Source organism: Felis catus, chromosome E1 (genome assembly GCF_018350175.1).
Source record: "Felis catus isolate Fca126 chromosome E1, F.catus_Fca126_mat1.0, whole genome shotgun sequence".
Lineage (NCBI taxonomy): Eukaryota > Metazoa > Chordata > Mammalia > Carnivora > Felidae > Felis > Felis catus.
The window spans coordinates 40,047,973-40,063,934 of record NC_058381.1 but is presented as its reverse complement, the minus strand read 5'-3'; the positions used below and the strand labels follow the sequence as shown (position 1 = coordinate 40,063,934).

The window sequence follows — 15,962 nt, the reverse complement described above, 5'->3', positions numbered from 1 at the left end:
GGGAAAAAAGAGAAACAAATGATTCCAGACTAATCCATGGGTGCACATACTATTTAAGGTGGAAGTGGGAAAAAGAAAGATACATAAAGGACAGATGACACAAAATACAGGAGAAACTTTCATAAAGGGGCATAAACATAGTCTATATTTTCCCCAAAACACATAGCTAGTGAGTAGCAGAACCGGAATTTGAATACTCTTCTATATGATTCTAATTCTCATAATCAAGATCTATCATCTTCTATTCCATGATAAAGAACTTACAGTTGAAGATAAAATTGGAGATGAATAGTTGCACAATTGTCAAGGGATCTTAGTACAGCAAATGGATAATGCAAACTAGAAGCATCTTACAAGTGACATGACAAAAGCAGGCTCCTTAATGGGGTGGGGGTGGAAGCTAGAAGCTCTACAGAATTTTTTCCTGTTTCTGTCCAGAAGTTTTGTAGTTCGGGGCTTTAAATTTAGGTCTACAATCCATTTGAATAGGCTTTTGTATATGATACAAGCTACAGGTTGAAATTCTTTTTTTTTTTTTTTTTTTTTGCCCATGGATGTTTAATTGTTCCAGCACCATTTGTTTAAAAGAGCACACTTGCTCTGCATATAAACTTGGCACCTTTCTTCAAAAATCAATGCATAATAAGTGTGTGTCTCTTTCTGGACTCTCAATTGGGTTCCACTGATTTATATCTTTATGATTTCATCTGTACCCCACAGAAAAACTTTGTTTTTGAAGCCAAGATGGTTTTGATGTTCATGTAATTTCCTACAAGTTACATTATTCAACACTGATTTCCTCAGCTCTAATATGGGGGGCAATAATACCCATTTTTCAGGGTTGTGTGAGAACGAAAGATAGTGCAGATAAAGCATCTATCTCAGTAGCCAGTGTGTGGTAGGCCCTCAGGAAATGTTACTAATTCTTCCCATCCATTCTCCACATTGTAAAGTTTAGTAATCTGGCAAAATATTCAATATACCCTCTAGGAAGATCACACTGTCACATCTAGTGTGTTAACTAATCCAAGGAATTTTTATATCTCTTAAGAAGATGGTTATAATTAAAATTGCTTATTTTCTGTACAGAGCCATATTAACCCTTGTACTGCTGGGTGCCTTAGCTATTGTCTTTATTATTCAGCTTTTAATACAAAAATCCAGGTTTCTTCCACTTGGGAACTAACTTAATGTCCATCTTGGGTTTGAATAGTGCATTCTTTCTTCTCCTTTTTTTTCATTTCTCTTTTTTCCTCTTTTTCCTGAAAATTCTGATTTTGATTTCCTTTAGCTTATGTGTCTTTATCTCATAGAACACAATAAATTGTTCTCTTTCCATTTACAGCTCAAATATTATGATGGGATAAAAGGGTTATATGCATATTTCAGGGTACTTCAGTTCTCAGGCCTCTACAAACTTATCTTCTGTTAACAATGTCCAGGTGAGGAGACCAAATTGCCTCAAAGTTTGGGAGACCAGGAATTGTGGCCTGAGCTTGTGTTCTTTCCAAGTGTAATTCTTCATCCCAATTTCTTTTCTTTTTTTTTTTTTAATTTTTTTTTCAACGTTTATTTATTTTGGGGACAGAGAGAGACAGAGCACGAACGGGGGAGGGGCAGAGAGAGAGGGAGACACAGAATCGGAAACAGGCTCCAGGCTCTGAGCCATCAGCCCAGAGCCTGACGCGGGGCTCGAACTCACAGACCGCGAGATCGTGACCTGGCTGAAGTCGGACGCTTAACCGACTGCGCCACCCAGGCGCCCCCTTCATCCCAATTTCTGTTAGGATGAATGAAATGATACCAGTATGCCAATCCATAACATCAAAGAAGAGGGTCCTTCTTTGATGAATAAGAATAAGGCCAGGAACACTTTTGGGGCCAATGATACTCAGGTTACTTTTGGTGACAGATTGCACTAGTGGCAGATTAGAACCCAGAGATGTAAAGCCTCCCTTCATTAACTAAAACTCTTAAAGGCAGTCTTTACTGGTAATAAAGGTGGGAAGAATATTTAGGAAGGTCTTTGTAGACTGAAGTAGTTTTATTTCCATTGTTAGAGAAATAATTCAAAATGTACGTCTTCCCCATGCCCCATCACTAGTGTTATTTCTACTTACGGAAAGGTAAATAAAAATATCTTTGACCTGAAATAAAAGGACTTGCTTATGTCAATTAATAGCTGTATGGCAAATAATTTCCTGATCCTTGAACTGAGAATGATAATGGAATTATAATCTTGGCTCTGCCTAATTTGTAGGACTATAGTGATAACTGAATGAGATATTAAATATAGAATGACCCCCCCCCAAAAAAAGAATGAAACCCAAAGGAAAGCTTCAAAAAGGAATTCATAAAGGAAATGCACACAAACACACAAACACACAAACATTGGATGCAGGATAATACAGATTTTATTATGAAAGAATGGAAAGAAGAAAATTCAGTCATAGTGAAGAGTTTAGTAACCTGGCAGAAGCTACTAAATATAATGCATATATCTAAAAAGATGATCAATAATGATCACTGTGGAGAGCTAAATATACACATGTAAGAGGTTGTTTAGGGGCACCTGGCTGGCTCAGTCAGTTAAGCTCCAACTCTTGATTTTGACTCACGTCATGATCTCATGGTTTGCGAGTTTGAGCCCACATTGGGCTCTGCCCTGAGAGCATGGAATCTGCTTGGGTTTCTCTCCCTCTCTCTCTGCTCCTCCCCACTCACATTTTCTCTCTCTCTGTCTCTCTTTCCCTCCCCCAACCAAAAACAAACTTAAAAAAATTTGTTTAATGGTTTCTGGTCTCACATTTATGTTTTTCATCCATTTTGAATTTATTTTTGTGTATGGTGTAAGAAAGTGGTCCAGTTTCATTCTTCTGCATGTCCTCATCCTGTTTTCCCAACACTTTTTGTTGAAAAGACTGTCTTTTTTTTCCATTGGATATTCTTTCCTGCTTTGTCAAAGATTAGTTGACCATATAGTTGTGGGTCCATTTCTGGGTTTTCTATTCTGTTGCATTATGTGTCTGTTTTTGTACCAGTGCCATACTATCTTGATGACTACAACTTCGTAATATAGCTTGAAATCTGGAATAGTGATGCTTCTAGTTTTGTTTTTCTTTTTCAGGATTGCTTTGGCTATTTAGGGTCTTCTGTGGTTCCATACAAATTTTTGGATTGTTTGTTCTGGCTCCTTGAAAAATGCTGGTGGTATTTTGATAGGGATTGCATTAAATGTGTAGATTGCTTTTGGTAGTATAGACATTTTAACAGTGTTTGTCTTTCCAATATGTGAGCAATGAATGCTTTTCCCTTTCTTTGTGTCCTCAATTTCTTTCATAAGTGTTCTATAGTTTTCAGAATACAGATTTTTTACCTCTTTGGTTAGGTTTATTCCTAGATATCTTATTGTTTTTGGTGCAATTGCAAATAGAATCGATTCCTTGATTTCTTTTTCTGCTGCTTATTTATTGGTGTATAGAAATACAACAGATTTTTGCATGTTGATTTTATATCCTGTGACTTTGCTGAATTCACATATTAGTTCTAGCAATTTTTTGGTGGAGTTTTTTGGGTTTTCTACATAAAGTATCATGTCATCTGTGACAGTGGAAGTTTGATGTCCTCCTTGCTGATTTGGATGCTTTTTATTTCTTTTTGTGTCTGATTTCTAAGGCTAAGACTTCCAGCACTACGTTAAATAGTAATGGTGAGAGTGGACATCCTTGTCTTGTTTCTGACCATAGGGGAAAGGCTCTCAGTTTTTCCTCACTTAGGATGGTATTAGCTGTGGGTAGTTTATATACGGCCTTTATGACATTGAGGTATATGTCATCTAACCCTACTTTTTGAGGGTTTTTATAAAGAATGGATGTATTTTGTCAAATGCTTTTTATGCATCTATCGATGATAGATGATTCTTATGATTCTTATCCTTTCTTTTACTAATGTGGTGTGTCACATTGATTTGTGAATACTGAACCAGTCCTGCAAACAAGGAACAAATCCCACTTGACCATGGTGAATAATTCTTTTAATGTACTATTGAACTAGATTCTCTAGTATCTTGTTGAGAATTTTTGCATCCATGTTCATCAGGGATACTGGCCTATGATATAGGAAACCATCAAAATCCTAGAGGAGAACACAGGCAGCAACCTCTGTGACCTCAGTCAGAGCAATTTCTTACTAGACACGTTACCAAAGGCAAGAGAAACAAAAGCAAACACGAACTATTGGGACTTCATCAAGATAAAAACCTTCTGCACAGTGAAGGAAGCAACCAACAAAACTAAAAGGCAGACTACAGAATGGAGACGATATTTGCAAATGATATATCTGATAAAGGGTTAGTATCCAAAATCCATAAAGAACTTAGCAAACTCAACACCAAAAAGCAAATAATCCGGATAAGAAATGGGCAGAAAACATGAAGAGACACTTTTCTAAAAAAGACATCTGGGGTGCTAGGGTGGCTCAGTCAGTTAAGCTACTGACTTCAGCTCAGGTCATGATCTCGCGGTTTATGAGTTTGAGGCCCACGTTGGGCTCTGTGCTGATAGCTCAGAGCCTGGAGCCTGCTTCGGATTCTGTGTCTCCCTCTCTCTCTGCCCGTCTCCTGCTTGTGCTCCGTCTCTCTGTCTCTCTGTCTCTGTCTCTGTCTCTCAAAAAAAAAAAAAAAGACATCCAGATGGCTAACAGACACATGAAAAGATGCTCAACATTACTCACCATCAGGGGAATACAAATCAAAACCACAATGAGATATTACCTCACACCTGTCAGAATGGCTAGACTTAACAACACAAGAAACAACAGGTGCTTGTGGGAATGCAAACTGATGCTGCCATTCTGGAAAGTAGTATGGAGGTTCCTTAAAAAACTGAACATAGAACTACCCTATGACCCAGCAAGTGCACTATTAGGTATTTACCCAAAGGACACAAAAATACAAATTTGAAGGGGTACATGCACCCTAATGTTTATAGCAGCATTATCAGCAATAGCCAAACTATGGAGAGAACCCAAAAGTCCATCGATTGATGAATGGAAAAAGAAGATGTGGTATATATATACAATAGAATATTTCTCAGCCACCAAAAAGAATGAAATCTTGCCATCTGCAATGATGTGGATGGATCTAGAATGTACTCTGCTAAGTGAAATATTCAGAGGAAGACAAATACCATATAATTTCACTCATGTGGAATTTAAGAAATAAAACACATGAACATTGAGGAGGGTAAAAAAGAGAAGAGAGAGAGAAATAAACCACAAGAGACTCTTAATGATAGAGAACAAACTATGGTCTGACAGAGGGAGGCAGGAGGGAGATAGGCTTGATGGGTAATAGGTATTAAGGAGGGCACTTGCTGTGATGGGCACTGGATGTTGTATGTAAGTGGTGAATCATTGAATTCTATTCTTGAAACCAATATTTCACTATATGTTAACTAAATAAAATTTAAACAAAAAATAAAATAAAAATACAATTTAAGTGCCATAGAAGTGAAAAGTGATGGTCACTTTTCCAAGGCTGAAACTACGAATCAACAGATGTTGACCAGCATCTGGAGTTGACCAGATGAAGTAGATCAGCAATTCTTACAGTGATCAAGAGAAAATAAGAATAAGATCAAATTTAAGTAGACTTCATTCCCTTAATAGAATCACAAGCATTGTAGTAAAAGATGATGAAAGTGAAGAATAAGCATGTGTTCCCAGTAAAGTTTAGGGAGAAAGTTCTTACAGGAACAGCAACTTTGGTAAACTGGTCTAGAAATATATCTTCGGTCAGTGGTGGGTCTACAACAAGTCGATCAGCAGCAGGAAGGCTAGAAAGAGCTGGACACACACACAGTGCAGCAGCAGGTAGTCCTGCAGCAGGGGCTGTGGTAGCAGGTTGGGCAGCAGTAGGCTGACAACAGCTGAATGCACAACCTTGAGCTAGGCACCCAGGCAGGCAGGAGCACGTGGGGTGGTAGTAGGTTCTCTTCAAGTACACAGGGATAGAGCAATCTGGCTGGGAGCAAGCTGTACAGCAGCAACTGGGGCAGCAGCAAGGCTGGCAGCAGCTGGACACACAGCCACTGGATCCACAGCAGGTGGTCCTGCAGAAGGTAGGCTGGGAGCAAGAGAAGGAACATGAGTGGGTCATGGTGTCAGGGGTAGAGGGTGGGCAGGTCCTGTTCAGAGGCGAGTTTCTCAGATTGTAGTGCCCCTTCCTGTTCTGAGGCTTTTGTGCCCTAGACCCCTCAAGTTTGGATCGTGGGAACGGCTTTTCTTGTTGTTGTTATTGTTTACATTGATTTCGAAGATCACTGGGGGAGGTGTGGAAAAAATGAGGAAGCTGTTCCCTAAATGTTATGATTTTCAGAAAATAAGTGTTTAATGTGTTTTCTATTTGAGAATGACTCATAGCAAATTTTTCAGATATAGGGTTACAGGTTGGCTTAATTGGAAAAATGTCCAACTCTTGATCCCAGCTAAGGTCTTAATCTCAGGAAGATGAGCTCAAGACCTACATTAGGCTCCATGTTGGGCACAATGCCTATGATAAAAAATAAAAAGAAGAGAGAAGGAAAGAAAATAAATACCCAGATAAAAGCAAGGTGGTCACATCAGGAGCAACACTCTTGCTACAATAATTTCATCATGTGATATTGTTCCTACTAGCCTGGGGTGTGGTTGGTAGGTGAGGTCAGTAGATATCCGCAGGTTGCTCCATAGGTTGAACACAGATTGGGATGTTCCTGAAGTGAAGGACATGATATTGATATGTTCACAGTAATGAATTAAAATCATGCCTGAGACGAAGTCTGTTTACTCAAAAAAGCCTGATTGAACACTTCCACAGTCATCTGTCTCTTGTACCACCCTAGTCCATCTTGTATCCCATTTCAATCAAAGACATATGAGTGGAGGATGTCTGACAACAACTTTTTCAAATGTGAAAGCAGAAACAAAGAGGAAGATAGAAGCCACGGAGAACACTGAGACTAAGAAATCATCAATAAATATACTTACTGGATAACCATTGGTCAAGATTTATGAAGAACTGAAAAACTGCCTTACGGGATGGGGACATACATAGGTTTGGCAGAAAATCACATGATGCCATTTTACTATACCATTAGGTCCTGGGGAAAAGGAGGCCAAACAAGAATGTGATATGCACGACCCAAACACAAGCGTGTTCAGCTGCCTCTGTGGCTCACGAGGACACCGCAGGCTCACCTGTATGTGAGGCAGAAGAGTGCTGAGGGGCCGGATGCCACCCAAGGCAACAGGAGCATCCCGTGTTCCCCAGGGCTCTAAAGGGCAGGTCCCGCCGTCCTCACATATGGCTGCTGTGGCTGAGTTGTAGGACACTGATGTCTACAACGTAGTGCCAGTGATGGCCCGCCTGGACAGGAGAGTAACACTTGTGCGGTCAAAGCAGGCCTCGGATGGACACGTTGCTGGTGCTGAGACTAAGGGTGTCTGCTACCACGTCTGGAGATCTGAACGTAAGTGCGCTTCAGCAAGCGCCCGAACCACAGTCTTGGATCCGAGTGTGTCCATGCCAGCTGTGGGACATTCCACCGTGAAATCTCCTCAGCTGAAAATGCGCATAATGACTTGTGGAGGACCGTGTATGGCTCCACACGGACACTGCATGTGATGTAAAATGTACGTACAAAACCTCGCATTGGAAACAGGGTACAAAAACACATAGACAGTACGGGATTCCAAATGATTAGGATTTATTAAGAGATGCAGGTGAGACTCCCCGCGTCTAGGGAGACATTGAAAGGGAACATGACAGGCAGCAAGAGGCGTACAAGCTTCATGAGTACACCGAGAAAGGAAACATACCCGTGTGGGCTTTCAGCAGTTTCCACGAGTTATAGGTCATTCCTGAGGAGTTGTTTCGCTGACGTATTTAGAGGGACAGGATAAAGTTCTTGACTATGGAGACCAAACAGAGATCCTCACTCTGTATCAGGATGGGTGAAGCTGGCACATGACCCAGAGGAAGGAAAGAAGAAGCGAATCAGGGAGAAGCGGTCCACAACTTCATCGGGCCGGTTCACAAGATGGTAGACAGGCAGGCGACTAACCGAGATGTTGGGGATTGCGGGCTGGCTTTCCGCAACGCTTGGCGGTGACCAATTCCCAAGTGGCAAGTCAGATGGTGGTTCTTGGCGAGGCAATCAGCAGCAGGAAGGCTGGCAGCAGGATCCAGAGCCCTGGGCTAGGCACCCAGGCAGGCCGCAGCAGGTGGGGTGGTAGCAGGTTCTCGTGCAGTACACGGGGGTTCAGCAACCTGGCTGGCAGCAGCGGGACCCACATCAGTTTTGTCCACAGCCGCTGGACCCACAACAGCTGGGCTGGCAGCAGGTGGTCCGGCAGCAGGTGGTATGACAGCAAGTTGGGCAGCAGCAAGGCTGGCAGCAGCTCGACCCACAGCCGCTAGACCCACCGCAGTTGTGTCCGCAGCCGCTGGACCCACAGCAGCTGGGCTGGCAGCAGGTGGTCCGGCAGCAGGTGGTGTGACAGCAAGCTGGGCGGCAGCAAGGCTGGCAGCAGCTGGAACCACAGCCGCTAGACCCACCGCAGTTGTGTCCACAGCCGCTACACCCACAGCAGCTGGGCTGGCAGCAGGTGGTCCGGCAGCAGGTGGTGTGACAGCAAGTTGGGCGGCAGCAAGGCTGGCAGCAGCTCGACCCATAGCCGCTGGACCCACAGCCGCTGGGCTGGCAGCAGGTGGTCCGGCAGCAGGTGGTCCTGCAGCACGTAGGCTGGCAGCAAGAGGAGCAGCACGAGTGGGTCATGGTGTCTGGGGTGGAGGGTGGGCGGGTCCTGTCCGGAGGTGAGGTTGTCAGATTCTGGTGCCTCCTCCGGTTCTGGGGCTTTTATGCGCTGGACCCCCGAAGGTTAGGCCAATGGGCAGGACTTTCCTTGTTGGTGTTTACATCGTTTTCCGTAGTCACTGGGGGAATCATAAACGAGGAAGCTGTTTCCTAAATGTTAGGAATCGTTACAAAATAAGTGTCTAATGGTTTCCTATTTGACAATAACTCACAGCAACATTTTCCAACGCGAGGAAGGTGGGCACATCAGCAGCATCGTTCTTGTTTCAGTGATCATGGCATCCATCGTGTGATCACGTTCTGCTGGGGTGGCTAGGCTCACAGCAGTGTTCCCTCCCCAGTCTTTGCCCTTAGACTGTAAGTGGATTGCGAGTATCTCTGAGGTGAGGGGCACGATGCTGATATGTTCACTGGGACAGATGTGGTAGTTCCCTGAGCCCAGTTCCGTTTCCCCACAGAAGCCGGATTCAAGACTCCCACAGGCGTTATCTGTCTCCTGTAGCACCCAACCCCACCTGCGTATCTCAGTTCAATCAAAGACCCTTGCGTAGCCGATGTCTGGGGTTTTCTCTGCCACATGGCGAGGCAGAAGCAAAGCAGGTGGGGAGAAGCAGCAGCAGTACCCTGGGACTAAGCAACCATCAGTCAATGTACGTCCTTGTTGACCAGGACCCCTGATTTTCCTCGGGTCGAACGCTTTCACCGGAGGCGGGGGCTTTCAGGGCCATAAAGGCGGGGGCAGTTTGGGCAAAACCAGGTGAGTTGGGGACTCTAGTCCTAACCTTGTTAGCTAGCCTCGTCAGTGTCCTCACGTAGCTCATTACATCTTTATTTATGGTTGCTCTTTCTTTTTTCTGTCAGGCTGTCTTTCTTTTTCTGCCTTTCTCCCTTCCTCCCTGCATGCCTGCCCATCCCTTCCTCACACCGTGCCTTCTTGCCTTCCTTCCTTCCCTTCATTCTTTAGTTTCTCTCTTTCTTCTCCTCCCTTTCTCCCTCGCTTCCTCCCTGCCCCCTTCCTTCTATGCTTCCTTTCTTCCTCCCTCCCTTCTCCTTTTCTCCCTACTCCTCTCCTCATCCCCCCATTCATATTCCACCATCTTCTTCTGTTTCTTCCAATGATTTTCTCCATCCGCCCGGCTAATTCAGAACATAGTGGAATGAATGGTGACAACCATAGTCTGCCAAAGACGTCTGAAGCCACCAACCCTATCTCTTGGGTACTGGTGTGTTTGGGACAACTTCTGCCTACCAGCTCTGCACCTCAATGCCTAAGTGCCCTTTTCACGCGCAGCAGAATGTCAGGCTGCCTGAGCATGCCACACGGAGAAAACACACTCAACCCTTGCTTCTGGAGAGTGGGTTTATAAAGACTCCAGCTCCCTCATGGCTGAAATAAGAGAATCTCAACCTGTGTGTGTGTGTGTGTGTGTGTGTGTGTGCGTGCGCGCGCGTCTGCGTGTGTGTGCGCGATCGCGTGCGCGCGCGCGTGTGCGTGTTTGGAGTTGTACCGTTTCTGAGATACCTTCCAGGTTAAAGCTTTGGTTGCAAACTGTGAGGCTGGCCTCAAAGTGTTTCTTCCCTGTGACACTTCCCCACACTCGGACCAGTGTGATATGACCTCCCCAAAGAATCCACATTCCTGGACTCTTTACTTAAGAGGAGCTTCTGGAAAACCAAACTCTGACATTCCTTTACCCCACTCAGTCTCAATTTCCTCACCTCTACAATGGGAACCTTAATACCTACTTTGCAAATCCCTCCAAGAATTGAAGGGAATGCTCATGAAGGATTTAGTCAACATCCAGCAAATATTCGGAAACATGGGTCGCGTCAGGTTTTCATCTCAGTTTGCCAACACGGCGCTCTTGAGAACCAGCAGCGGTAGGCACGTTTGGCCTTGGCAGTCTCTCCAGAGCATCCTGGGTACCTAGTCTCCAATGGTGGCATGTGTCCTGCATAGGGGCCTTCGAAGCTCATCAGAGGTCCCTCCACTGCTCCCAGGAAGGGACCCGGGGCCCTGTCTCCTATTCCTCTCAGAGCCTGAATCGGCCTCACAGCCCTGAGTGCTGACGCGGCACCAGTGGCTCTGGACCAGGAGCACCAGCCTTCGTCCTCGACTCCTAGGAATGCACACGTTGTTGTCTCTTTTTGCTTCCTCACATTCTCCTCACCCCCACGGAGCAGGCATCGTTTTTTCCCCCCTCGGTTGCTCACACTTCCTCCACAATATACCAGAGCTTATTCTGTTTCCTTAGATGGTTCAGAGCTCATGGAGTACTCAAAGTCCTACGTGCCCATTGCACGATCTCTCTGGCCCTGACACCATGCTTCATCAACTCTCTGGGCAACATTTTGATCACCATGACAAACTGCCTTACGGGAGGGGAGATGCATAGGTTTGGCAGAAAATCACATGATGCCATTTTACTATACCATTAGGTCCTGGGGACGAGGAGGCCAAACAAGAATGTGATATGCACGACCCAAACACAAGCGTGTTCAGCTGCCTCTGTGGCTCACGAGGACACCGCAGGCTCACCTGTATGTGAGGCAGAAGAGTGCTGAGGGGCCGGATGCCACCCAAGGCAACAGGAGCATCCCGTGTTCCCCAGGGCTCTAAAGGGCAGGTCCCGCCGTCCTCACATATGGCTGCTGTGGCTGAGTTGTAGGACACTGATGTCTACAACGTAGTGCCAGTGATGGCCCGCCTGGACAGGAGAGTAACACTTGTGCGGTCAAAGCAGGCCTCGGATGGACACGTTGCTGGTGCTGAGACTAAGGGTGTCTGCTACCACGTCTGGAGATCTGAACGTAAGTGCGCTTCAGCAAGCGCCCGAACCACAGTCTTGGATCCGAGTGTGTCCATGCCAGCTGTGGGACATTCCACCGTGAAATCTCCTCAGCTGAAAATGCGCATAATGACTTGTGGAGGACCGTGCATGGCTCCACACGGACACTGCATGTGATGTAAAATGTACGTACAAAACCTCGCATTGGAAACAGGGTACAAAAACACATAGACAGTACGGGATTCCAAATGATTAGGATTTATTAAGAGATGCAGGTGAGACTCCCCGCGTCTAGGGAGACATTGAAAGGGAACATGACAGGCAGCAAGAGGCGTACAAGCTTCATGAGTACACCGAGAAAGGAAACATACCCGTGTGGGCTTTCAGCAGTTTCCACGAGTTATAGGTCATTCCTGAGGAGTTGTTTCGCTGACGTATTTAGAGGGACAGGATAAAGTTCTTGACTATGGAGACCAAACAGAGATCCTCACTCTGTATCAGGATGGGTGAAGCTGGCACATGACGCAGAGGAAGGAAAGAAGAAGCGAATCAGGGAGAAGCGGTCCACAACTTCATCGGGCCGGTTCACAAGATGGTAGACAGGCAGGCGACTAACCGAGATGTTGGGGATTGCGGGCTGGCTTTCCGCAACGCTTGGCGGTGACCAATTCCCAAGTGGCAAGTCAGATGGTGGTTCTTGGCGAGGCAATCAGCAGCAGGAAGGCTGGCAGCAGGATCCAGAGCCCTGGGCTAGGCACCCAGGCAGGCCGCAGCAGGTGGGGTGGTAGCAGGTTCTCGTGCAGTACACGGGGGTTCAGCAACCTGGCTGGCAGCAGCGGGACCCACATCAGTTTTGTCCACAGCCGCTGGACCCACAACAGCTGGGCTGGCAGCAGGTGGTCCGGCAGCAGGTGGTATGACAGCAAGTTGGGCAGCAGCAAGGCTGGCAGCAGCTCGACCCACAGCCGCTAGACCCACCGCAGTTGTGTCCGCAGCCGCTGGACCCACAGCAGCTGGGCTGGCAGCAGGTGGTCCGGCAGCAGGTGGTGTGACAGCAAGCTGGGCGGCAGCAAGGCTGGCAGCAGCTGGAACCACAGCCGCTAGACCCACCGCAGTTGTGTCCACAGCCGCTACACCCACAGCAGCTGGGCTGGCAGCAGGTGGTCCGGCAGCAGGTGGTGTGACAGCAAGTTGGGCGGCAGCAAGGCTGGCAGCAGCTCGACCCATAGCCGCTGGACCCACAGCCGCTGGGCTGGCAGCAGGTGGTCCGGCAGCAGGTGGTCCTGCAGCACGTAGGCTGGCAGCAAGAGGAGCAGCACGAGTGGGTCATGGTGTCTGGGGTGGAGGGTGGGCGGGTCCTGTCCGGAGGTGAGGTTGTCAGATTCTGGTGCCTCCTCCGGTTCTGGGGCTTTTATGCGCTGGACCCCCGAAGGTTAGGCCAATGGGCAGGACTTTCCTTGTTGGTGTTTACATCGTTTTCCGTAGTCACTGGGGGAATCATAAACGAGGAAGCTGTTTCCTAAATGTTAGGAATCGTTACAAAATAAGTGTCTAATGGTTTCCTATTTGACAATAACTCACAGCAACATTTTCCAACGCGAGGAAGGTGGGCACATCAGCAGCATCGTTCTTGTTTCAGTGATCATGGCATCCATCGTGTGATCACGTTCTGCTGGGGTGGCTAGGCTCACAGCAGTGTTCCCTCCCCAGTCTTTGCCCTTAGACTGTAAGTGGATTGCGAGTATCTCTGAGGTGAGGGGCACGATGCTGATATGTTCACTGGGACAGATGTGGTAGTTCCCTGAGCCCAGTTCCGTTTCCCCACAGAAGCCGGATTCAAGACTCCCACAGGCGTTATCTGTCTCCTGTAGCACCCAACCCCACCTGCGTATCTCAGTTCAATCAAAGACCCTTGCGTAGCCGATGTCTGGGGTTTTCTCTGCCACATGGCGAGGCAGAAGCAAAGCAGGTGGGGAGAAGCAGCAGCAGTACCCTGGGACTAAGCAACCATCAGTCAATGTACGTCCTTGTTGACCAGGACCCCTGATTTTCCTCGGGTCGAACGCTTTCACCGGAGGCGGGGGCTTTCAGGGCCATAAAGGCGGGGGCAGTTTGGGCAAAACCAGGTGAGTTGGGGACTCTAGTCCTAACCTTGTTAGCTAGCCTCGTCAGTGTCCTCACGTAGCTCATTACATCTTTATTTATGGTTGCTCTTTCTTTTTTCTGTCAGGCTGTCTTTCTTTTTCTGCCTTTCTCCCTTCCTCCCTGCATGCCTGCCCATCCCTTCCTCACACCGTGCCTTCTTGCCTTCCTTCCTTCCCTTCATTCTTTAGTTTCTCTCTTTCTTCTCCTCCCTTTCTCCCTCGCTTCCTCCCTGCCCCCTTCCTTCTATGCTTCCTTTCTTCCTCCCTCCCTTCTCCTTTTCTCCCTACTCCTCTCCTCATCCCCCCATTCATATTCCACCATCTTCTTCTGTTTCTTCCAATGATTTTCTCCATCCGCCCGGCTAATTCAGAACATAGTGGAATGAATGGTGACAACCATAGTCTGCCAAAGACGTCTGAAGCCACCAACCCTATCTCTTGGGTACTGGTGTGTTTGGGACAACTTCTGCCTACCAGCTCTGCACCTCAATGCCTAAGTGCCCTTTTCACGCGCAGCAGAATGTCAGGCTGCCTGAGCATGCCACACGGAGAAAACACACTCAACCCTTGCTTCTGGAGAGTGGGTTTATAAAGACTCCAGCTCCCTCATGGCTGAAATAAGAGAATCTCAACCTGTGTGTGTGTGTGTGTGTGTGTGTGTGTGCGTGCGCGCGCGTCTGCGTGTGTGTGCGCGATCGCGTGCGCGCGCGCGTGTGCGTGTTTGGAGTTGTACCGTTTCTGAGATACCTTCCAGGTTAAAGCTTTGGTTGCAAACTGTGAGGCTGGCCTCAAAGTGTTTCTTCCCTGTGACACTTCCCCACACTCGGACCAGTGTGATATGACCTCCCCAAAGAATCCACATTCCTGGACTCTTTACTTAAGAGGAGCTTCTGGAAAACCAAACTCTGACATTCCTTTACCCCACTCAGTCTCAATTTCCTCACCTCTACAATGGGAACCTTAATACCTACTTTGCAAATCCCTCCAAGAATTGAAGGGAATGCTCATGAAGGATTTAGTCAACATCCAGCAAATATTCGGAAACATGGGTCGCGTCAGGTTTTCATCTCAGTTTGCCAACACGGCGCTCTTGAGAACCAGCAGCGGTAGGCACGTTTGGCCTTGGCAGTCTCTCCAGAGCATCCTGGGTACCTAGTCTCCAATGGTGGCATGTGTCCTGCATAGGGGCCTTCGAAGCTCATCAGAGGTCCCTCCACTGCTCCCAGGAAGGGACCCGGGGCCCTGTCTCCTATTCCTCTCAGAGCCTGAATCGGCCTCACAGCCCTGAGTGCTGACGCGGCACCAGTGGCTCTGGACCAGGAGCACCAGCCTTCGTCCTCGACTCCTAGGAATGCACACGTTGTTGTCTCTTTTTGCTTCCTCACATTCTCCTCACCCCCACGGAGCAGGCATCGTTTTTTCCCCCCTCGGTTGCTCACACTTCCTCCACAATATACCAGAGCTTATTCTGTTTCCTTAGATGGTTCAGAGCTCATGGAGTACTCAAAGTCCTACGTGCCCATTGCACGATCTCTCTGGCCCTGACACCATGCTTCATCAACTCTCTGGGCAACATTTTGATCACCATGACAAACTGCCTTACGGGAGGGGAGATGCATAGGTTTGGCAGAAAATCACATGATGCCATTTTACTATACCATTAGGTCCTGGGGACGAGGAGGCCAAACAAGAATGTGATATGCACGACCCAAACACAAGCGTGTTCAGCTGCCTCTGTGGCTCACGAGGACACCGCAGGCTCACCTGTATGTGAGGCAGAAGAGTGCTGAGGGGCCGGATGCCACCCAAGGCAACAGGAGCATCCCGTGTTCCCCAGGGCTCTAAAGGGCAGGTCCCGCCGTCCTCACATATGGCTGCTGTGGCTGAGTTGTAGGACACTGATGTCTACAACGTAGTGCCAGTGATGGCCCGCCTGGACAGGAGAGTAACACTTGTGCGGTCAAAGCAGGCCTCGGATGGACACGTTGCTGGTGCTGAGACTAAGGGTGTCTGCTACCACGTCTGGAGATCTGAACGTAAGTGCGCTTCAGCAAGCGCCCGAACCACAGTCTTGGATCCGAGTGTGTCCATGCCAGCTGTGGGACATTCCACCGTGAAATCTCCTCAGCTGAAAATGCGCATAATGACTTGTGGAGGACCGTGTATGGCTCCAC

At 47.4% G+C, this 15,962-nt stretch overlaps 2 protein-coding genes across 2 annotated transcripts; both read right to left on the bottom strand.

Moving 5' to 3' along the window:
- Nucleotides 1–7,728: 7,728 nt before the first annotated feature.
- LOC123381882 (keratin-associated protein 9-1-like) lies at nucleotides 7,729–11,774 on the bottom strand. The gene has a single exon (XM_045044367.1). The coding sequence runs from the start codon at nucleotides 8,814–8,816 to the stop codon at nucleotides 8,334–8,336; it is 483 nt and encodes a 160-aa protein (XP_044900302.1). The 5' UTR covers nucleotides 8,817–11,774; the 3' UTR covers nucleotides 7,729–8,333.
- Nucleotides 11,775–11,886: 112 nt separating this feature from the next.
- On the bottom strand, nucleotides 11,887–15,889 carry LOC123381885 (keratin-associated protein 9-1-like). Its single transcript, XM_045044370.1, has one exon. It carries the CDS (start codon nucleotides 12,972–12,974, stop codon nucleotides 12,492–12,494), a length of 483 nt encoding a protein of 160 aa, XP_044900305.1. The 5' UTR covers nucleotides 12,975–15,889; the 3' UTR covers nucleotides 11,887–12,491.
- Nucleotides 15,890–15,962: the final 73 nt, after the last annotated feature.

What these genes read in the sequence shown, in the direction of transcription:
- LOC123381885 (XM_045044370.1), bottom strand. Translation starts at nt 12,974, where the DNA reads ATGACCCACTCGTGCTGCTCCTCTTGCTGCCAGCCTACGTGCTGCAGG.
- LOC123381882 (XM_045044367.1), bottom strand. Translation starts at nt 8,816, where the DNA reads ATGACCCACTCGTGCTGCTCCTCTTGCTGCCAGCCTACGTGCTGCAGG.